General features: G+C 40.3%; 1 protein-coding gene across 2 annotated transcripts; it reads left to right on the top strand.

Annotated features, from left to right (window-relative positions):
- Window positions 1-21: 21 nt before the first annotated feature.
- Window positions 22-23,395, top strand: map3k20a (mitogen-activated protein kinase kinase kinase 20a). Of its 2 annotated transcripts, XM_069662874.1 has the most exons (20): window positions 22-121; window positions 1,615-1,804; window positions 3,403-3,490; window positions 6,908-7,009; window positions 7,936-8,001; window positions 8,127-8,155; window positions 8,453-8,590; window positions 10,790-10,876; window positions 11,919-11,993; window positions 12,092-12,198; window positions 14,948-15,083; window positions 19,028-19,072; window positions 19,162-19,192; window positions 19,282-19,421; window positions 19,516-19,578; window positions 19,666-19,755; window positions 21,607-21,723; window positions 21,881-21,955; window positions 22,092-22,245; window positions 22,347-23,395. In XM_069662874.1, exons 2-20 carry the CDS (start codon window positions 1,646-1,648, stop codon window positions 23,066-23,068), a joined length of 2,424 nt encoding a protein of 807 aa, XP_069518975.1. In that variant the 5' UTR covers window positions 22-121; window positions 1,615-1,645; the 3' UTR covers window positions 23,069-23,395. The 2 variants fall into 2 exon arrangements, with proteins under 2 accessions (XP_069518975.1, XP_069518976.1); XM_069662875.1 differs by lacking the exons at window positions 19,028-19,072; window positions 19,162-19,192; window positions 19,282-19,421; ... (4 more) ...; window positions 22,092-22,245; window positions 22,347-23,395 and adding an exon at window positions 15,882-17,414.
- Window positions 23,396-23,478: the final 83 nt, after the last annotated feature.

Raw genomic sequence — 23,478 nt, 5'->3', positions numbered from 1 at the left:
AGATTTCCCGGAACTCAGGCTTTCCCTGGTTTTTCTAACTGAAAGTTTATCTTCTGCCCGGTGTTAGGTCCTGCACCGACGTCGAGCTGCCCTGAAGCCGGAAACTTCACACCTTATGTCGGTATGTATGCTTATAATGTCTGTAAGAGAGGGCGGTTGGAAGTTAGGTATGCTATATAGTATTGACATGGCAGCTTACTGGCATACATGTGTGTATGAAAAGGTCCTTCTATCGCAGGCCTAAAAAATCGATCAAATGTACGGTAAACATGATATGTTTACATGTTTACTGTTGTTGTAGGACTGTATATTATGACACATATTAGCCGTGTTGCTTTATTAAGAGCAGTTTTACATTCATAATAACACAGATAATGGTATAAATTGACATTATTCTTCACTGTCTTTATAGTTTTTACAGTTATGCTCTTTGTGTAAATTAAAGCATGTCTCTATAAAACCTTGTAGTCCTGCCAATTAGCACAGTAGGTATCTAATCATGCACCATATCAATGATATCTATGTAAAAGTGTAATATGAACATCTGGATAATGAAGCATCACCAGGCTGCTTCTGCTATTAGTATCTAAAACAGTAGCTAACACTATCTACTAGCTTTGTGTGACTTATTTTTCATTTCGGCCACAGTGACTTGGCTACCTGTGGTTTGACATATGGCTATCAGGCTGTAATTGTTGCAGTGCTTACAACAGTGTTTGCTATTAAGTGAGAACTGGCAGGAGGTCGCGCACAAGTGCTACCATATCCCAGTAACCCTGGCCTCTTGAGTGGACGGACAATACTGTGGGCTGGTCAGATTGCTGTGAGGCTATGTATAGCATGAATACAAGTAAATATGCAGAAAGCAATGGCTCCCCTTTGTGACAATGGAGGCATTTCCCGCTGGGAGGGATAGCAATCCCAATGAAGACCCAGGTAACAGCCTTTTAAAAGCCGTAATTGCTCGGCTATAAATGGGAGAACTATGAACAATAACAGAGCTACAATTTCCTGTAATGAGGGAATTATTTCTTTACAAGATGCTTTTATGCTGTTACGGACAAACAAAAGGATGCGATCATCAATCTGTGTGCACTCTAGCTTGTAAGCATTGTGCCTCTAACCCTGGCTTGCACAAATACAGCATGTATGACCCTAACACAGGCAGGGGGAGCTACATTTTTACACGATGAAGAGGATATTAGGGTTTCTTTAGGTTGTTTTCATCCCTCTCTGCTTGTGGCCTTACTTGTCCTGAACACAGCAGACCGTGCTGGAATAGTCTGCGACTTTGGCTGCTGGATCACAGCATACCAGGCATGCCATCGTCCTTATACAAGCACAGTCTGCACCCTGAGCTCATTGCTTACTGGTACTGAGGATGGGCAGTGTGTGTGTGTGCACATAAAAAGATGATCCCAGAGTTAATACCAGAGCTAAATCCAGGGATATCACACTGACACTGCATGCAGAATTAGCCTTTATGGGTCATGCTGGAGGCTCTTAAATGTTGTGTTTCAGAGTGAAGCGCAGCGGGAGTACGTTTGTTTTACCATAGAGGCCTTTGTTGAGCTAACCAGACTTCCTTCCTCTCCTGTGATTCCCCCCCTCCAGAAGCTGAGTTGGTTCTGAGTGTCATTATGAGATGTCGTCTCCAAGCGCCTCCTTCGTGCAAATCAATTTCGATGACATCCTCTTCTATGAGAACTGTGGCGGCGGCAGCTTCGGAAGTGTCTACCGAGCCAGGTGGATCTCCCAGGACAAAGAGGTGGCAGTGAAAAAGCTGCTCAAGATTGAAAACGAGGTAGGAGTCATAATTGCCCGGGCTTTCATATATACTTTTTAATTGTCAGTGTGGTAATCATTTTAATTGCTACCCCATTTAGTGGTGACTTCTGTACCCATCACTCATGGTCATTATACTCCCCCACTCTTAGAAATGTGCTGTAAAAGAAACAATATTGCCAAATGAAAGAATGTATTTGGCCCAATTACAGCAGGGACCGTTCTTGAAATCCCTTTGAAAGCTCGGGCTCATTGTCTTAAAGACAAAAAAGAATTATCTTTGAAATCTTTTCAGGGAAATTGTAAAACATTTGTTGGCTAGTGATAAGATGTTCAGACAAGAATTCACAGCTTCTTTTATGAAAATCAGATCGCAGATATCCATTCAGCTTCACTCAAGTGTCTGAGAGATGATTGTTCACTGAAAATAATAATGTAATCCTTTCACAATGAACCAATTGTTCATTTAATTATGGTGTTTTGGTACAATTAAATGAATTGGTTTTGTCAGGTTTCTCTTTATTGTAGCAGTGGTATCACATTGATCTTTCCTGGCCAGTATGTTATATTAACCTACATGTATATTTCTATACTTTTACTCCACTATTTTTAGCCATACCGGCAGCGCTGTTGTAGGGACAGTTGGTCCACACAGACATACCTCATCCACCCTGTTATGGATTGCCATTAATTTTTTACGGACATTCATGATCCCAAGAGGATAAATCCCTCTAACTTAGGTGATCCCTGTCTTTTCCTGTAACACCGCTCAAAGGTTGACATTAGAGTCATTAGAGTTTGCTCATAAAATGGCTTCACAACTGCTGGATAGACCACTCTGAAATTTAGTTTAGAGATTCATTGTTCCCAGAGGGTGAATCCTCTGATGACAGGTCCTCAATGCAAATGACTGAAACTTTCTAATATCTCAGCGTCTACTTCATAGTTTGGAACGATGTTTTGTCCCGACCATGAGGTCCACATTAAAAATATTAAAAAAGGATTTTCTTGAAATGTGGTACAAATATTCAAGTCTAGCAATCCATTAACCTTTCATCTAGCACCAGTATGAGGTCAAAAACTTTACCAAATCACCAAAACTAATGGCATTTCTAGAAACCAATTAACAAATGCTACATCCATCCATTATCTATACCTCTTCAGGGTCGCGGGGGGCTAGAGCCTATCCCAGCTGTCACTGGACGAAAGGGGTACACCCTGGACTGATTGACAGTCGAACCACAGGACTGACACATAGAGACAGACAGCCTTTCACACTTGCACTTAAGAGTCACCAATTAACTTGATGAGCATGTCTTTGGACTGTGGGAGGAAGACGGCACAGAAAGACACAGAAAGGCCCACTTCATCCGAACAGGGATTTGAACTAGGAAGCTTCTAGCTTTAAAGTGACAGTGCTAACCAGTGCAGCCCTATAAATGCAACATCCCAAATTATACCTCTATTAGTTTAACTCATGCTCTAATGCCTGCTAGCATGTCTGTCCACTCTTAGTCTTGTTCCTAAAGACACTGATATAATGCTTTTATTTTGTGCGTCCTCTGTAGTCATGAAAAAGTTCCACTTCTGTTTTCTCCTTGTGTTTTCGTTTCTTAGGCGGAAATCCTCAGTGTCCTCAGCCACCGCAACATCATCCAGTTTTATGGCGCGATAGTTGAAGCTCCCAACTATGGAATCGTTACTGGTAAGAGTTGTTTAATTCTTAAATCTTCATATTGACAGTTTGTCGCACTCATAATCAGTGTCATACAGAGCTTCACGATAGTAAATGCAGCAGCTGAATATGTTTGCACCACTTGCAGTTTGCCCAACACTGAATGGTGCAGAGGTTTCTATGGAGGCATTAGTGAATGCCAGAGGGATCAGGAAGTGCACACATTGATACAGTAGCTGTGTGCCCCTTTTTGTGTTGAGGTTAGTGGTTAGGAAGAATAAAGCTGATGTAATAAGGGGCCCTCTTACTCTGCACAGACTGTCATCGGGCAGGAGTGTAGAGGTTGTCCTGTGAAGATGTCGTTTTACTTGGGTTCTTTTCTGTTGGTTGGTTTTGAGTTTTTTTACTCTTATAGCATTGACCACCCCTCTCTTTTCTGTAATTATAAACTTATAATGTCAATTTAAAACCATGAATTGGATTTCGGCAAGAGTTTCACAATTTGTTTCAAATTTTGCAAATTATGATGATTATGATGTCACAACTTTGACAATTCATTTAATCAACTAATCAATTAATTTTAATTAGATTTATTTGCAGTTGAACAAATAAAGACCCTTCCCTCTTTCTAAGAAAAACAGAGGAGGCTCTTTTCATTGTAACAGTTGAAAGTCCAACAGACCCAGCCCTCAGGCAGCAATTTAGTACAAACAGCTCAGTGTACATGTTGATAGTAGGATGTGTCATATGACCTAAACATGTATACGCACTCTTCATCGAAGGGTGAAATTTGAGCCTCTAGGGTTGGACCGTTTGTGTTTCACCGTGCCATTATAAAAGGTCTGTGACAGTCCCAGGGATTACTGCATGTTGGGAAACCCAGTGACTCCCCACAGGTCAAATAATTTTAATCTCATGTCAATAAAGCTACAGAGATCATTTAAAAACACTCTCAGTGATAGCCATAGAAGTCCAAACTTACATTTTGAACAGCGGTCAACTCCTTTTATCATTACAACAACACACACCACAAATAAACTATCATTAACTGAGACAACCCTATGTTATTAACGTAGACTGTAGAAAAAGAGAAGACCTAAGATCGAACCCTGAGGAACACCTTTATTAATGTTATGGATGTCAGAGTTCACATCTACAACTCCTATTAGAGCCACTTTCTATAAAAAAATCGCACCCACCATGCAGCTTAAACACATACAATATGTTCTTTGTTCTGTTAGTCAATGAAACCAATAAAATATATACATATATATTTATGATATATTTGTATTATTTAAATGTTTATTTTTTATACTTTTTTATGATATATAAAAAGAGTATCTAGTGTGCAAGTTAAAGTAAAGATCTTAAAATTGTCCTTAGAGAATATAGCAAAAACGTACCTTTGGTTTGTTTGTTCACTGCCGTGTCCCTCCATATAACCCTTTTTCATTTCCATGTTCAGTGCAGCTTTCTGACTGGGCTGGTAAAAGGGTTGAGTCGGGATTAAGGACCGTTATTAAGGAGTGTTTCTTAAATAGAAGGGCTTCAATTATAAACCCGCAGTAACTATGAATAGCAAACATCTCAAGTCGAGGCACGTAAATCTTGATTGCCCCATTAAGGGAAACTTAATATGCAGCCATAGTTTCAATAATCACACAAACAAACAAGACAACAAGTCAGAAAGGCAGTAAAGTAAGAATGTAAGAATATGACAAACATTAGAAACAGTAAATAACAGTAAGAGGAATAAAAAGAAAATAGGCTTGTATCATATTTGTGGTGGTAAAAAGACACAAACACCAAAACTGTGTTTGCAAAATGTCCAAAATGAATTGGATTTCCAAATGCGAGTCTAAGAAAATGCTGTAAAACGACAAAACATTATACAGTCATTAAAGAAACCCTTAACCTTTAGATTATTGAGCAGCAATGAATAAAAAATCATCATCACAGTTGATAACTTCAGTTAGTTTGATCTGCAAGGAAATGTAGCTGGGAAATTCTCCTGCTTTAAAGAAGCCAACACAACTAAGACATGTTTTTCTTCATTAAGAACAATGTCGGGATTGTCCTGAGCAGAAGGCCCCTCATGTGAAATATAAACCCAAGTTAAGAGAACTGCATTATAATAACCAGAAATGATAAACATTACAGATAATTGAATTAAAGTTAATCTGCAGTTTTAGAGCATGACTTGCAGAATTGGATCGGAAACTCGCGGCACACGGCACTTAGACAGCCACTATTACATTTTACAGCTATGAAAGGGAAAGGTTTTGTTGTCAAGGAGCTTGTTGGTGACTCTATTTGTCGAAGAGGGAATCTAATTAAAACCAGATACAGGACAAAAAAAGTTTATGGCCATCCTGACCTTGCCGTGTCCACATTCATCAGCTCTGTTATGAATTTCCTCTGTCTGTTGACATACAGCATCAGGCTGGGTAGTTTCCTATTATATCACAAACTCCTTGGAAAGGGTAATCTGACTGGTGATCTGCATGACTTTAACAATACGCTGCACTCATTTGCCTTATGAAGTCTGTAGAAGTGGTGCAAAAGTGAAACAAGTTCACATACGATCTATGGAATGTGGTTTGCCCTATTAAAGTGCAGGAGCAGACACATCTTAACTGACACACACAGGTGAAGTCGTTTTTAGCAAGATTAAAGTTTGTACGTCTGCTCGCAGCCAGCGTTTGCTACAATACACTTGAAAAACAAAAGCCATGCAAGGCTCGTTATAATAAATCCTCATAAATTTGTGTATTTTATGACGGTTAATTAGTCTCCTGTCGTGGTGCCTGTCCGTGTTTACATTGCTGTGTTGGAACATGATTGGGTTATTATGCACAAACAGAGGTTTCCTGCTGTATTAGCTGCTATAATAGTGCTTGTTTATCTTTGTACAAGCTTTCAATACTTCCCACGCAAGATAGTCATTATCTACAGGTAGCAAAAATGTTGATTTGCCTGCTGCACATGCCTTTCCTCTGTGGCCAAGCTTTAATCCTCAGTATCCTTTAATCTTTGGTGTGTTTTAAGGCAGATTTGCAAAAGGCTAAATGGTTTTCAAGGTATCAAGATAAAAGTATATACGCTTTTGGAAACAGAACAGGAAGGCTTCTCCTTTGTGTTTTATTTTAGATAGATTTGATAACATGTTTGCTCCTGAGGGCTCCCCATAGTGTTCAGTTACTCTGTGATAAATTGAGCTCATCCACAGCAACAGTGACAGGAGCAATCTGTAAACAAGACACCATCAGCAGCCTTCCAGGACACGTCTGGGGGAATTTCAACTTTCAATTGTCTTCACGTAATGCTCTCACATACTGCGCTCACACGTGCAATGTAACATCTCAAGAGAACAGTTTTGTCACTGGAAGACATTTTCACCATCATAAGCTGTCACTCACTCACAAATGTAATCACATTTCTTCACAGAGTATGCCAGCGGTGGATCGCTGTATGATTACCTGTCCAGTGATGAGAGTGAGGAAATGGACATGGGGCAAATCATGACATGGGCGGCAGAGATTGCCAGAGGTAAATGTGACGTCATAATCGTTTATTGCCTTCATTTTATTATTGCATAACAGCTTAATTATTCTGCCTGTAAATAATATTGTCTTTCTATTTATGACTGAACTTAAAACCTTTATATTTACACGGATACTTGATTCAGAGACAGATATTTTCTCTTTGTTTAAAGAGTTAGATAAGAGTGGTTATAATATGAGAAATTAAAGATGACAGAGACAGCAGCTAAAACTTGAAGCTGCTTTGTCTCTTCCTTAATGTGACCCCTCCAAAACAACTTGCCTTCTACCAGAAACCTAAGATTGTTTTATTAACATTTTAAATAATGTACAAAAATATTTACTTTAGTTTAAGAATCTAAGAAAAACAAACTCAACCGTCTTTGTTTTATAAGATTTAATTTACGAGTGACTTTTGGTAACAATCAAAACTGATCTGCAAATTTTTAAGCACATGTGCCTTCATGTGTCAATCATGTAGTGTAATTTGCATCCAAAGAGAATAAACCATTAACTGCGACAACCCTATGTTATTATACTGTTAAAAAAGAGAGGACCTAAGATTGAACCCTGAGGAACACTTGTTTTCATTTGAAGAATGTCAGGGTTCACATCTTTAGCAACACCTATTAAAGCCAGTTTCCTTAAAAATCTCACCACATTGTGTTATATGATATTTATTAAGGCCTAAGACGGACTGTTAAACAGCAGCACTCACCTGGTTCATCTCGTGTGAAGTGATACTCTCCTCATTTACTGCAGTCATTATTAATGTTAAAACTTTTTATGTGCCTTAGTGCGTGCAGGCAGCGTAGGTGTACCTTTACATTGTAAATAAATAAGTAATAACCAGGGCGTCTTGATGTTGCTCATTAATAAATTAGTCACCCAGTGACCCCCCACTTAAAAATCTTCTCTTTATTTCCGGTTTAGGAATACACTATTTACACTCAGAGGCCCCCGTCAAGGTGATCCACAGAGACCTGAAGTCCAGGAATGGTAATGGATTTGATTTCTACCTTTCTTGCAATCAAAACATATTGATTTATATTAACATGAAGCTACATATTCTTAAAGTGAAAACATAATTTTACTGACTATGAAAGCCTTATTTTTTCTTACAGTTGTTCTGGCAGCAGATAAGGTTCTTAAGGTACGTCTTCTCAACAATGCACTTCATTGGTTTATTGTCTGGCTAGCTGAAAGATGCAACTTTTGTTTCTGAATTTTAAAGAAATATGAGCATGAACTACTGGTTTGTTATTTACCTACAGTGTATGAACACAAGAGGGCAGTGACTAGCTTAGCATGTACCAGAAACCACTGACAGCATTTTCAGAGGGCGGCTTTTCTGTAGGTGTAGAAAGGAGATTTAACAGGCTATAGATACCAGAATGAACATTTGGATTAAGTTGCACAGATAATCTCTATTCTTATTTTATCACTTCAGATATGTGACTTTGGGGCATCCAAGTTCGTGACCCACACAACACACATGTCCTTGGTGGGCACGTTTCCCTGGATGGCTCCGGAGGTGATCCAGAGTCTGCCTGTGTCTGAGACCTGTGACACTTTCTCCTATGGTGTGGTGAGTGACAAGAAGGAAAAGAGGATTATTAACAGGATATTGTCATAACTCTGATTTCATTTTGAATTGTAAAAATTGTTGTTTTGGTTCCATAGGATAAAACCAAACAATCATCTGACTGACATATAGCGTCCAGGACAGTTGTCCTTAGTTTTATTGTTAAGAATTGAGAGTTGTGCACAAAGTGTTAAGGCTTAGTGTCAGCTCCCAAATTATTAACATGAGATCCAGAGGTGTCTTTCATCTGTTTGGACACACGGCAGATATAGGATGTCCGTCTTAAATGCACAAAGACAGAGGACAAATTCTGTCCCTTGAAGAAAAGTTATTTGGGAATAGACCAATAGTCTGTCCCTGTACTAACAATACTGGTACCTTCCAAATCAGAACATGATTCAGCATGAATAGAAATACTCATGTTTCATTGATTCTTCCAAATAAACACCCTAATCATGTACCTGTTTAAATTACAAAACATGCTCATAATAATTGTATGGGCTGTAAAACACCATCTGGTGATACAAAAAACAAAGAATGAGGCTTATGTTGAATATATATATTTGAAGTAATTCATTCTCTGTTCTGGATAACCATTAACTTCGTTGACAAACACAAAGAAGGACCTCCACACACTGTTTAACTTTAACTGTTAAATTTTAATGTAGAACTCATGAAAGAGTTTTTCTTTATGTATAATTAAAATTCTCGATATATAAAAATATGAAATTGTCAATAGAAATATAATAACAGGGAAAGCATCTTCAATAAGCTTCTTTTAGGTATTTTTTATACAGTATTCTATTAAAAAAACATTTTGTAACGATAGTCCTTATAAGGGAATAATCATGACAAAATCTGCATTAACTTGCAAAGACTGACTGACTGAAGGACCTTTAAGGGCGGGTGTATGCTCTATGGGAAATAAGCTGATGAGGAATAACTTCCTTGCAGAAGGGTTTTGACTCATTGGTCAAAGTTTGACTGATAGTGTGATCAAATACAGAAAACAATGTATGTAAATTGTGGCACATCAAGTGATAGAACAGTAAAACTTCTGCTCCTTCATTTCCCCCTTTGTTTTTTTAGTGCTTTTTTGTTCTTAAAGAAAATATGTTAAAAAGACATATTTTAAAAATGTTGGTTTTAAAAATAAAACTGTAAAATACAATGAAATATGTTCAATACATTTGCAAAGCTTGCAGTTCCCAGCTGAGAACAACAACTGTCCGTCAACCAGTACCGCTGATATTTCCATTTCTGAATTTGTGTCTCTGCTTAAGTGGACGACAGCTGTGAGTTTGACCTTTGCAGAAGCTCAGCCTCTTAGAAACTTACTGTTTCTTTCTTATTCTTGAAACTTTTGTCAAGTTGTTATGTAGAAGGATGCTTTGGAAAAAGTTTAAAAAAGGAAACTATAACCAATATCTGTTCTTCATTTAAATAAAAAAAAAAGAGTAAATTATGGATGTAAAATTCCAACATTGCAGGAATTTCTTCACTCATATAAGTAAGATTTGAAAAGTTAACAGATAATGTTTAGGATTCCAATGAGTGCTTTTTGTGTCAGCGGTTCTGCAGTATGACTTGAAATGTAAGTGTGCAGTTTTTCCCTCAGACACTTCTCTGAGGAGCTGATTTCTATAGTTAAATACATACATGTAATGAGAGGCAGCTGGCATGTGCAGGCATGCAAAACTATGCTACACGAGGTACACGCATCCTTTGGCATTGGAAAATGGCTCTCCTCTGCCTTTTTATGATCTAATTTTCCAAGAAGTCAACGCAGGTTGTTATTTCTGACACTGCTGAATACCTGCTGAAAAGAGCCTAAATTATCAAGGTAGTGCTGTTATTGTACTTCAGAAAACATGGACGCCTTTAATTGTCTTTGGAAATCTAAAATCATGTTTTTGTCTATGTTGTATTTTGCATTCAGTGGGCAGAAAAGACAGAAAAGTGTTCTTAATGTTAATTAGTATATGAATACACATAATATATAAAGAGATAAAAAGATACTTATCTGCTCCGCCGTATTTATTTACACTTTCTGTAAATGAAAGCCAACCAGGTAATTGGCAAAGCAGAAAATTCATAGATGTTATGTATAAGGACAGAACACTTACAGACATGTATACGTATGATTTACAGTATTGTAACTTTTTTGTGTTTACTGACCTTGGCTCTTGACTTCTGCGTCAGGTGCTGTGGGAAATGCTCACTCGTGAGATCCCCTTCAAAGGCCTGGAAGGTTTACAAGTGGCCTGGCTCGTGGTGGAGAAAAATGAGGTACTCTAGTGTGTAATTACTATTTACAGTAGAGCTGAATCTTGGAACTGAGAAATAATTTTGGTCGCAATAAATGTACCGTCCTTCACAATTAACCTATATTTTGGTTCAATATATATATATTAGGAAGTGTGCATAGTGTATTGTGAAATATTATTGAAACCCTTTTAGATTGGGGTCATAGGTGTAAAATGTTTTTTACGTGAAAATACTGTAGCTCTAAATTTCAGGAGAAAATTATATTCACTTTTTTTGCAGAGTTAGACGAGATTGATACCACTCTTATGTCTGTACAGTAAATATGAAGCTACAGCAAACAGCTGGTTAGCTTAGCTTAGTATTGTAACTGGAAACGGGGCACAGTGGTGGCTCAGTTGTAAGTTAATAAAAAACTTGATTTGACTCAGGTATTCCTCTGGGGCACAATTTGATGACAACACATGTCCAGCTGAATTTTGAATGTTTTAATAGAACTAAAAATGTTGCTTAACCCTGGACTAAATGAACCTAGCTGACAAGAGGAAAAAGGAATGAGAAAAGAGGGACCAGAACAAAAAGAACAGGAGTTTCTGATGAGTTCACACCTAGCTGAAACACAAACATGCAGGCACACACTCATACATGGTCGACACGTACATAGCTAGCTAGCTTAGTGCTAACGTCTGTACGGTTGGTACATTGGCTGTTTGGTGCTAATAAACAAAGACTGAACAGATGGTTCAGGTGAAATGTATGGTGGTTTTAGAGGTGGTTATTGTTAAAACTATTTCTTGGCAGGGTGCAGTAAGCTTCTGGAGTCTTGTTGCAACCATGAGGTTAACAGGACACCAGTGGAGAACCAAGGAAAGAGTCAGCTATCAGTTTCCCGCTTTTTCCAGTCTTAATGCTAACCTATGCTAACATATTTGATTCGTATTGATCTTCGCATTTAACTCTTTAATGAATTAGAGTGTATTTCAGTATTATTCCTTTAAGTTATCACCTCTTCAGTTTAGTACAGCGTATTAACCAGCAATTCATCCTTCAACTTCATGTGTTTCAGAGGTTAACCATCCCGAGTGGCTGTCCTGCCAGCTTTGCTGAGCTCATGAGAAACTGCTGGGCAACTGAGCCAAAAGTGAGTGAGCTCTTACGATACATTAATATGCAAATTACCAGCAAATGTATGCTTTCCTTTGAATCTCATACAGAGCAAATGGTTGTATGTTGATTTAGGAAAGGCCAATGTTCAAGCAGATCCTCTCCACTTTGGAGTCCATGTCAAACGACAGCCAACTTCCTCAACAGTGCAACTCTTTCCTTCACAACAAGGCTGAATGGAGGTAATGAGATCAGCCCAGTAAATGTATTTATTACTGTCTTTTTCACCAATATACTGCCTCAGCCTAAGGAAATGTGCAACTGTGTTCAAAGAATGATGTGAAAATGTAGCTGATGGGGGCCGTGAAACACAAAAACGACTTGAGATTGTGCATATAGATCTTTAATAATTACACTGATAGCTACATAAAGGCATAAAAACCTCCGAAGAATCCTCCATCTGGATATACTTCCTCTCTTTACCCATAAGGCCCTAAAAATAATCACCATCTTTTTCAAGTAGAAGTGTTTAATTGGGTTGTATGAGCAGCTGGAGGTTTGGTGATGTTCAGCACAGCCTGAGTCTCAGCTGTTACTTTATTCTCTGTCTGCCTCTCTGCGGGGCTTGTCTGTGCTCTGAGGTTTTTCCTCAGAAGTTGTGCTGGTGGCATCATGTCCAGGCAGCCATCTGCAGGTGGAGCAGGTTGGAGCAAATCTCACTGCTGGAAAACAGAAACTAAAAATGTTTGACACGGAAAGACACGTGTAGCCCAGGAGGTTTGTGGGCGATCAGAGCAGGAAGCAGCTTCACCCAAAAGGGCAGAAAGGTGTTGTTTTGACCTCAGAGCAGGACAACACAGTGATATTATTTTAGCTCTGCACTATACTGTAGCTTATTGGTTTTAAAGTAAACAATGTATATCAGGTAAGTTCTGTTAGCTTGTTTGAGAGTGAAAGCATTTTACCTGTTGGGGTATGTACTCCATTCAGTAGAGATGGCTAGCTAGCTGTATTTAAGCAAGAGATAGGAGGCTGTACTTTAACACAACTGGACCAAATGCTAACATGAACATGCTAACATGCTCACAGTGCTGATGCTCAGCAGGAATAATGTTTACCATGTCAACTTTCCAGTTAAGTGTGTTAGCATGCTAGTCATTTGTTTGTAAGTTAATTTGTGGTAAACCAATCTATTTGTTTAGTATCTGAACAGACGTCTCTTTGCTTATCTTGAGACAGTTTTATGAGGCAACACAACAAATTATTTGGGAAGTTGAGCAAGAATGGAAAAGATTTGGATTGGGAAGTGTCAGGGTGGGGTTAGTGGAGGACCAGGAGGAGTAAGAAAGGACTTTCCTGCCTGGGCCGCATGTGTTTATGAACAGAAAGTGTGAGAACTGAATTTTTGTTGGGCTGAAGCTCAGCATGGATTTCCACGTCACACTGTGCAGCCCCACCCGCTGGGCAAAACAAACGTCCCCAGCGTGGAGTGAACATGAGACATCGTCCTGTCCTTGGCATTCAAAGCTTCAGACGCAGACTAATCACCTTGTGACTGTAGGGCAGCACTGGGTTGTTTACAGAGAAGTTTTATATTTTTCTGTGTTAGTATGTGTCACTGTGTACTTTCCTGGCTCTCTAACTACGAATAATTTCACTATTCTTTAAAGTCTGGTCAGAGGAAAACCCTGGTGATATTTAAAATGTTCTTATTTTCAACAAACCCTATGAAAAGTCCAGAGCTGTAATTGCAGTGCGATCAAACATTGTTCAAACACATATATCCCATATCTGTAAGAGTGCAAAGATGCTGAATATTTACATGTCATGATGCATCCACAGAGAGACTTTGGTTTAAATATTTAACTTATGACAGGTTGAGCACAACTTCATACAGAATATTTGATACAGATATGATATGTCAGTTAATAAGGAAGCTAAATAAGGAAAATAAAAATGGAAAACTGGATTTTCAGTGAGTTAAAACTAAGAATGGGTACCACACCGTGTGTGTCCACATTAATCACGCTGGTACCTCAGAATCACACAACAGACTGGTTCACTGGTTGATGTTAAATTAAACTGATAAATTTACATCACACAAAGTAGCTGATCCGTGGTAACCTGTAGACAGGTTAGTGCAGGAGAATGTTTTGGTTGCTTGGCAACAACAGTCCAGTTTCAGTGAAGTTGTGGAACTAGTTGAGTCGGTGGAGCAAAATAATATTCTGTTGTTAATTATTACTTTTTACTACTATTTGCAACTTCTATAACTGTTGTGTAAAAGCAACATGTCACTTGAGGTTGTGATGATATTCAGTACAACATCACGACCTTGAGTGTGATATTGCTAAAATAGTTTTATGGCTGTTGTGGCAACTTAGAATTGTAGACTTTCTCCAGAGAACCACAACAATGCAAAGTCGTTGCCTGACGATGCCGGCTTTGTCATCACTAGGGGATGGATGCCTGCTACATTAGAATGAAACTATTGAATGTGAACGTTAAATACTGATAGGAGCACTGTTTTCTATACTTTTGGTACTAGTAACAAAAAATTCCAGTTCCTGCATCATTGCACTAGATGACCTTATTTTCAATTAATCGAGCACTGTAGTTTACAGTCAATCCAACAAAAATACTCTCCAGGGCACCAAATGTGTATTAATCCGCAGCTAAAAGCAGTCCCCAACAAAAAAAACGATGTAATCCTGTTTGAGACATATTAAACTACAGTACCCAGCTGTTTTAGTCAGCATATACTTGTGACCAATAAAAAATGTAGTCTTTTGTAGCTTAAAATTCCACAAACAGGAAGTTGTAAAGCATTAAGAGGTGGACAAACACGATATAGATTTTTGCTGTTTCATTAGATGCTTTAAAAAAATATAAATTATTTAATCATGTCATGTTTTAGCATCAATGGCAAGCCTTGTCAATGTGGAGATATTTTTTGAATTCTTGACATTGTTCTGTTACTGTATGCTGCAGGATTGAGATCGAAGCCACACTCGAGAGACTGAAGAAGCTGGAGAGAGACCTGAGTACCAAAGAGCAGGAGCTGAAGGAGCGGGAGCGTCGCCTAAAGATGTGGGAGCGCAAACTCATCGAACAGTCCAACAGCCCGGTGAGTTCCTCATTATCCGCTCTCCACCTTGGTCCACCTTCACCAAGTTCACCGACCAACTGTCAAGTGTCCACAGCAGCACCATCACCTCACTTTTACACCACTGTTCACGTCCACGTTAACTTAGGGTTCCCTGACGCTTCCTCTGAGGTGAAATGAAAATGAAGAGTGTGGAATGAGAAGTGAAAAAGGCACGTTATGAGAACATTAGATTATTGGCAGTACTGCATTTATGTGCAGTGTAGTGCATGGTTGTAACACAAGATTATTTTCACAGAGTCTGAGCTGCAATTCTCATGACAAGTCACGATTAATTGAGTGCATCCAGCCTCTGTTCTGCTGCAGTTTTGCATTGTATTTTTGCATGCTAAAGACAGCAGATTGTGGTCTGTTTCCTTTGTTTTCTTTTGTGTTTATGTGAACAAAACCGTGTGTGACTGAATGCCACAGTAGAGAACAGAATAGATATCTTGGAAGCTGTCACTCAACAACACACAGGTTGTATTGTCTGAGTTTTTATAGTCGATCAAACCTTGAGTCAAGAGCACTAAAATCACTTCCTGTGTTTCCTTTCTTTTCCTGCCCTACCCTTCCTTTATTGTTATGTTTACTTCCCTTCACCAACTGCTTTCCTAAATCAAATCTTAAGTTGACGATTAAATTGTCCTATTCTCTTTTTATGCTTGTCTGTGATTTAAAACTGATTTACTTACGTCCTTTCCTTCCTATCCTTCTATCCTCTGCTCTTCTTTTTCCCCTTGTGTCCCCTGTGTCTCTCCGCCTGTCTCTGCCTCTCAGCTCTTCTTACCTAAAAAGATAAGTGCTAAGTCGTTTTATCAGTCAAAGACGGAGGAGTCAAACAGTTCACAGATGTCCTGTCAGATCACAACCTCCGGAAACGAGGAGGTGAATCTGCAGTCGGTGATGATGAAAGGCTTTGAGGACGTGTTTTCCTTGGACTTTGGCCTTCCTGTGCTGCACTCGGGCATGCAGGTCAACATGCAGGCCAGGCAGAACTCCTCCGTGTCGAGCTGTGTCAGAGAAGGACGCAAGATCAACATGACTCTGGGGATGGGACGCTTCGCTTGGTCTGAGGACAGTGAATGAAGCTCTCGGACGTTTTGTGTTGCCGTAGCTGCATCTGTCAATCACTGCGATGTCACTTTAGTATTGTGGAAGCTCTGTTTCTGACTGAATTAACTCAAGTCCTGTTAAAGATTTAGTTATTTCACTAACCTTTACTTCATCCCTGAAGAAAACACATCTTTGCACACATTTCTTCTGCTTTGTTCAAGTTGTATTCAAGATTTGCCTTGACGAATAGCTGAATATAGCACGGAAACATGTTATAGATTATATTTGTAACCCTCCACCTATGGAGGACTTATTATGGATGTCATTTACTGTATGCCTAATGTACTGGATGTATAGTGCCATGCTGTGAAGAAAGCCACGTGAGCCAGTTGCTTAGAGAAGGCCAGGCTTTTATGATGAAGTGACATTTTGCTGACATTAAGATTGGCCAATTTGTTCTGGATGTGGTGGAGTGCAGTTGTTGAGACGCAGTCTCTTACCAGGATGAGAAAGTACATGTTTTTTCCTCTGACTGACCCAGGTTCAAAAACAGCAGGAGAGGGACTTTTCTGTGTGATTGTCAGCTTCATTCTCTCGTTTTACATTTTACTTTTCTTTCCAAAGGCCCAAAAGACAAAAAAAGATTCAAAAATAAAGACATTTCTGAACAGGCCTCAATCAGGAGTCAACATTCCACTTTTAATAATATCAATTCCTTCTGTAGACACGTATATATTATATGTGTATGGTCCAACTGCATATTAGCCTCAAGACCAGCCTTTACAGTAGAGAAATCGTATTAGCATTAGCGTTCAGTTTGGTATTATGCTTCATCTGGGGGAAGGACATGCTTCCTTGAGCGTAGCCCATTAACTGTCCCCCTCGCTTGTTATCATCAGTCAGTCTCATGAGGATGTAATCCTCTGTATTCCTGTGTTGTTGCTTGTTAGCTTCCTGCCATGAGCTAATATTCCTATTCAAACGCTGCCTGTATTCCTGTGCATTACAGCCCCGACTCATACTAGACCAGACATAACAATTAACACTGTTTCGCCATTGCTATTAGGCATTTTCTGGAGCTTACAACAGATTCTTGATGTGGATTGTTTTCCTGAATCCTTCACTTATGTGTCAATAAATTCATTTCTTTAAACTGTCTGCCGATCAGTCTGTCTTAGATTGATTTTACACGGCATCGTTAGCTCCTTCTTGTGGTATCAACTTCAAGAAACTTTGTAACTTCCCCTGTATTTATGGTCTGGTTGCCCATCTTCCACTTAGTCCACATGGGGGCAGAATTGTGTGAACTAAACTTAAAGTCTTTTCCCCTCTTTACACACACCGATCAGCCATAACATTATGACCACCTGCCTATTATTGTGTAGGTCCACTTTTTGCCGCCAGCCCTGACCCGTCGAGGCATGGACTCACCAGACCTCTGAAGGTGTGCTGAGGTATCTGGCACCTCGTTTGCAGCAGATCCTTTAAGAGCTGTGAGTTGCGAGGTTGGGCCTCCGTGGATCAGGCTGCTTTTGTCCAGCACATCCCACAGATGCTCGACTAGATTGAGATCGGGGGAATTTTGAGGCCGAGTCAACGCCTTGAACTCGTCGTCTTGTTCCTCAAACCATTCCTAAACCATGTTTGCAGTGTGGGGCGCATTATCCTACTGAAAGAGGCCACTGTCATTAGGGAAAGGGGGGTACTTGGTCTGCAACAATGTTTCGGTAGGTGGTACGTGTCAAAGTAACATCGACATGAATGGCGGACAACACAGGCCAGCCTTTGCTCCCCACGCGCATCAATGACCCTGTCGCCAGTCCACTGGTTTTCCTTCCTTGGACCACTTTTGGTAGGTACTGATCACGGCAGACCCCAAGAGAGCTGCAGTTTTGGAGATGCTCTGACCCAGTCATCTCGCCATCACAATTTGGCCCTTGTCAAAGTCGCTCACATCCTTATGTCTGCCCATTTTTCCTGCTTCCAACACATCAACCTCGAGTACGAGATGTTCACTTGCTGCCTAACATATCCCACCTACTGACAGGAGCATTGTAACAAGATATAATTCACACGACCTGTCAGTGTTCATAATGTTATGGCTGATCGATCTATCAAACAGAAAAACCGTGCCCCACTTTTGACTTGTCGTAATCTTTGTCAGCAGGATGTTAATAAAAGAGGCATGGCAGAACATTTGTGAAAAACAATATGCTGCTTGAAAAGTGATACAAAGTCTCTCCAGTGAGACTTTGGCAGCAGCAGTGTTTCTGAATCTGTTTACTTCCGAGCGGCAGCGCTGGAGGAGGCGGAAAACGCTGCAGGGCTGAGTGTCTCTATGAGGCAGCGGGGCTGCACAGAAACGTATGGCAGCGACCGTCTATTGATAGCGGCATTGAGTTCATAATAATCCGAGCTGTTATCAGATGTCGTGGGAAGAAGACAGTGAATGGGGATTACTCATTCATTTAGTCATCTTTCCTCCAATTTTCCGTTGCATTATTTCTGTCATTACACACCAGTCTCACGAGCACAATGATGAAATCTTTATTTTGGCTGGCAAGTTTCTGCCTGATTACATTTAATGAGCAATAAATGATTTATCATTCAGATAGATCACGTTAGATCAGTCAGATGGACGTTTCGGTTTGATATAGACCATTAGAAGCGAGTCGTCTCAATCGTGCAGCACAATAACCAGAAAAAGTAATGGCTTCCAAGATATGGAAAACATGGCTATTTTCCATTTTAATAACATTGAAGTGATTTTTACTTTAAGATCTGTCTCTCATAAATACACACATTATTCAGACTGTCTGTATCCACCCATTCTCTATTGCTGTTATTTCTATATTTCTTTCTTTATGCAGCTGCTGCCCACACTTGACATCTACCACTGGACGGAGGAGAATGTGGTCAGTATATTTACCTTCATGCGCATGCTTTAATTTTCACATCATTATACCGTTCCTATAAAAACTAATATATCACCATTTTATTTCAGTTCTTCTGGATGCAGCAAATATTTGGTGCAGGTTTGTGCCTTTAATTTCTTATATTTTGCACTGTGATCTTTTGACTCTTTATTTTTGATCTGCTCTGATCGCATTCTTTTCTCTCTCAGGGGAGGGGACAGGTGGCATGCATCTGTACGCCGACCTCTTCAAAGAGAATCACATCACCGGGAAGAGGCTGCTGTTGCTCACAGAGAACGACATGCGGGACATGGGGGTCAAGTCCAAAGGTCACGCCATGCACCTCAAGGCAAGGCGGGGTTAATTATTTACAACAGTAACTCCCAAACATTGATAAAAAATAATCTTGACTTACAGTTTATCTTACATTTTCCCTTTCGCAGGCTGAAATTGAAAAGCTAACCAATGATTACCTCGGGTTTGTTCACTTCCCTCCGCTGCTGAAGGTATAAAGTTTCTTCTTTATCATCAGGAAGTGTTTCAGTTTAGACATTTTTGTGCATAGATTAACCTGTGCCCCCTTTTCTTCCCAGGATGAGCTAGAAAAGGAGGTGGAGATGGTTAAAACTGTAAACCTGGAGCTGGTGTTTGGGTACCATTGGAAACCAGGAACAGGGAAATCTGTAAGTTTGTAGTTAAATAAACACACACATTGGCTGCATCGACATATTCTGCAGCTGTAAAGGACCACCAAATTATTGAGGACAATCACAAATACATGTATCTATTTTTCCACTGATCTAGGTTCTTAATTGTCCCCATCTTTAGTAAGTTTTATAATAATTGTTACCGCCTAAATGGATGCCCAGAATCATGTTTTTGCTGCAGTTGAATCAGCCTCCTTCGACTGAGGCTGTTTGTTCTGAGGATTCATGATGATGGCTGTTAAAGCGATCACTGAAGGCATCACTAGACATGTATAAAACCAGACAAATAAACATTTCATTCTCAGCCATGTAGCACATCCACCTCGACTCGCTCGCAGCCCTTTGTTAGGGTCTCAAACTGTGGAGAAAGGGAGGCTCTTCACTTGCTGTTTGAATTTAATCAAAAATAGCCCATTTAGCCAGAAGTCATTTTCTTTTTAAAAGGCAAACGTTATTTAATCTTTCAGCTGTTCATTGTCCCATCATAAATAGTCCTCTTTCAGTGTGTTCGGCAGGGCTGAAACGAGCCTGCTAATTGCCTCCCATTTCTTCTGACATGTGGTGGTTTAGTGGGTAGAAAACACAGCAGGGAGAAGGAAACAGGAGGCTGAGAAAATGAGAGCTAATTATTTTCCCCTGCCTGGTGTCAGGTTCCGTGTCAGCCTTGTTTTTACAAACTGGAAGGTTTTTTTGCACTAAATAAAACAAACCCGCACTGCATTTTTTTTCTTCGCCCCTCTTTGCTGGCGATGTCATGGAAGCAGCTGCACTTCTCAAAGACAAAATGAGGGCCTGCGATTGTGCGGCCACCATCTGACAGCCACTGAGGGTCCCCTACTAATGAGGATATCACCGTGCAGCCAAGTGAAAGGTGCTGAATTATGTATGAGTTGTCATTAGACGCACTCGGGTCCTAGGCATCATTACCAGACATTGTTTCTGCTGGAGTGATTAGACTAGCGCGGACCCGGGAGCCCCGGTGCGACCGTCCAGCGCCGACACCAGGCCGGCGCGGGGGCCACTGGTATGTTTCTGAGCCAGAGGCTTGCTGAAGCTTCCCCTTTGAGCCGCTTCCAGCCCCCGGGGACGATGCAGGAGAGGGCGAGGGCTTCTCAGACGAGTGTGTTAGTGCCACTCCTCTGATGTCTTTCTCTGTGATCACTACACAATGGATTGGCCTGTGCCATGAACCCCGGGTGGTTAAGCAGTGACCTGTGGTTTCGTGGACGGCGTTTGGGGATTGGCAGAATCATTACTGCTTCGTCAGCATTCAGTATGCAGGAGAGGAGGGCTGGGGGATTGTTCAGATTTGTGCCTCCCAGAGAGGATTTGATGTGTCCCGCATGCAGCAACTCATGAGGAAAAATCTCCACCTCATGTCACTTAAAAATCCAACAGATCCTGGATCCCAGTGAGAATAATAACAGCAGATTTTTGACATAGAATTCACAATGTATGCGTTAAAATATTTTCATTATTCTCTCTGGTAAAATCTACATTTTTATATTTCAAACAAAGGAGAACTGATTGTGTTAAACAGAGAATTTAACCTGCTGTAGATATGTATATAAAATGCATTTGATATGATTATTCCCCTTGCGATTCATGTATAATATTTTATGTTATATCTCCCGTCCCCTACAATAAGAGGTCTTGTGGCCAAAAACTTGCCACTACCGTGAAACTACCTCTAGGTTGTGCTGTTGGTTTATATACAAGTGTAACCAAGTTCTTCACACTGAAACTTTTCCACACAATCAGGTGTTGTTTCCAAGAGTACCACATCAGGCCTTCATTATCTCACCATTAGCTTTTTTTTCTTTCAAGGACTGCAAATGGAAAATGTACTTGGAGCTGGATGGAGATGATGTCGCAGCAACCTACATCAGAGACGTCGTCTTCAATGCCAATTATCAGGATGTGGAAATCCTGCGCATGACTAAGGTGTCGTCATGAATGCTTTTCCTTATTAAGTTACAAATGACTCTTTAGTGCTTTCATGTTTTCCATGCTCCTATATGTTTCTGACCTACATCGCTGCGTTTACCTGCTGTGTTGTTTTTGCTCCAGTCAGATTTGTATTAATTTCATTGCATTGCAGCCACCGTTTGTGATGGAAAAATGGATCGTTGGGATGACGCAGAATCAGAAAGTTGACTACACAATTAATTTTGAGGTGAGTCATTTAAGCAGCAGTTCAAATTAGCCATTTGAAAAATGCATTCAAGTCTATCAGAATACCCTTTGCACCAAGTAAAAACATTTTAAATTCTAAACAATCTTCTCATGTTGTGTTTGGCTTGACTCTTCAGAATGATGTCAAATCACCAAAGTCTATCAGACACAGCCTGTCAATGACGTGGAGTCATGTAGGACGACAAGATGAGATCAAGAATGTGGAGCTGATGATCGAAGCCGCCCAAGCTAAGATCGACTGGAAGCCCTTAGACAGAAATGTCAACTGTGGTAAATGTTTTATTTATAGTTTTGTTGTTGTTTTGTTGACCTAAAGAGCACAAAACACAGAATGTGCTCTTGTATTAATCAGTGTATACCTCCTTTTTTAGACATTGATCCCACATGGATGAACAACGTAAGGCAGAAGCAGATGACGGCTGAGAAATCCCAGCAGGCGCATGCAGCTCTAACTGCCTTCACCAGCTCAGATGCCCGCACTCTGCCTCAGTTCCTGTCTGCACATGAAAGCCAGGGATGTTCTTACGCTGGAGCTGTGCGCCGCTCTCCAAACCGCGCCCATGTATCTCCCTGGATCGACTCACGCAGTTCATCTCCAACTACGAGCCTGTCTGCGAAGCTCTCCCCGCTCCATCTTGGGTCGAAGGGCAGCAGTCCTTCCAGCACGACATCAGAGAGCACCTTAGAGAGGGAACGAGAGCGCCCCCTCAGTGCTGGGGCAATGCATGACCGCCGAAGAAACCCCTACTTTGGCAGCACATTAAGTGCGGGAGGGGGGCAGGGTAGGGGGCAAACATGGACCAATACAAGAGGTAGCTATATTCATAATAGAAACAGCAAAACCTCCCGACAGCCAGCGAGGCCACGGTCCAACAGTTACAGTGTCACACCACAGAACCGCCCCTCCATGATACCAGGTATATTGTCTGTGACAGAAAGCCTCAGTGAGGAGAAGGAGGGGGGCAAAGCCAGTGATGGAGGCTGGATCAAAGTGGAGCGACAGAAAAGATTACCACGTCAGGACAATAAACAAGTCAGAGGTCGAGGGAGGAGAGGGGGCAGGGGAGGACGCGGTGCTGGTGGAAGATCTTAATGTGGTCTATTTTAAACATGTAATGCACTGAAAGGTTTTAAACATGAATTATGTCGGCTTACACGCTCACAAATGAACTGATTGTTGTAAAAGAATCACACTGATGCCTTTATGTATATATATGACCATAAGGTTTTATTTTTTTTAAACTGGCTGCTGCCAGGTTTATAAAAATGGTTTATTTATTATTATTAGAAAAAAAAATTGTACAATTCAGTTGCTCTTCTTCACCTCCTTTCCTCCATTAAATTGAAGATGGTTATATAAAAATTACTCTATTTATCTGTCAAGTTTCTCAAAAAAATAAACATGTTTTTTACTCCCTGATTCAAGATTGGATAAAATGTTCTTTCTGAGTGGCTTGTTTAGTGTATTTTTGGCACAGAAATACAACACAATATACTGATACC

This window comes from Semicossyphus pulcher, unplaced genomic scaffold (genome assembly GCF_022749685.1).
Source record: "Semicossyphus pulcher isolate SPU_LCO1_2020_fin unplaced genomic scaffold, fSemPul1.0.p SCAF_15, whole genome shotgun sequence".
Classification (NCBI taxonomy): domain Eukaryota; kingdom Metazoa; phylum Chordata; class Actinopteri; order Labriformes; family Labridae; genus Semicossyphus; species Semicossyphus pulcher.
This window is presented reverse-complemented; position numbering and strand designations above follow the sequence as displayed.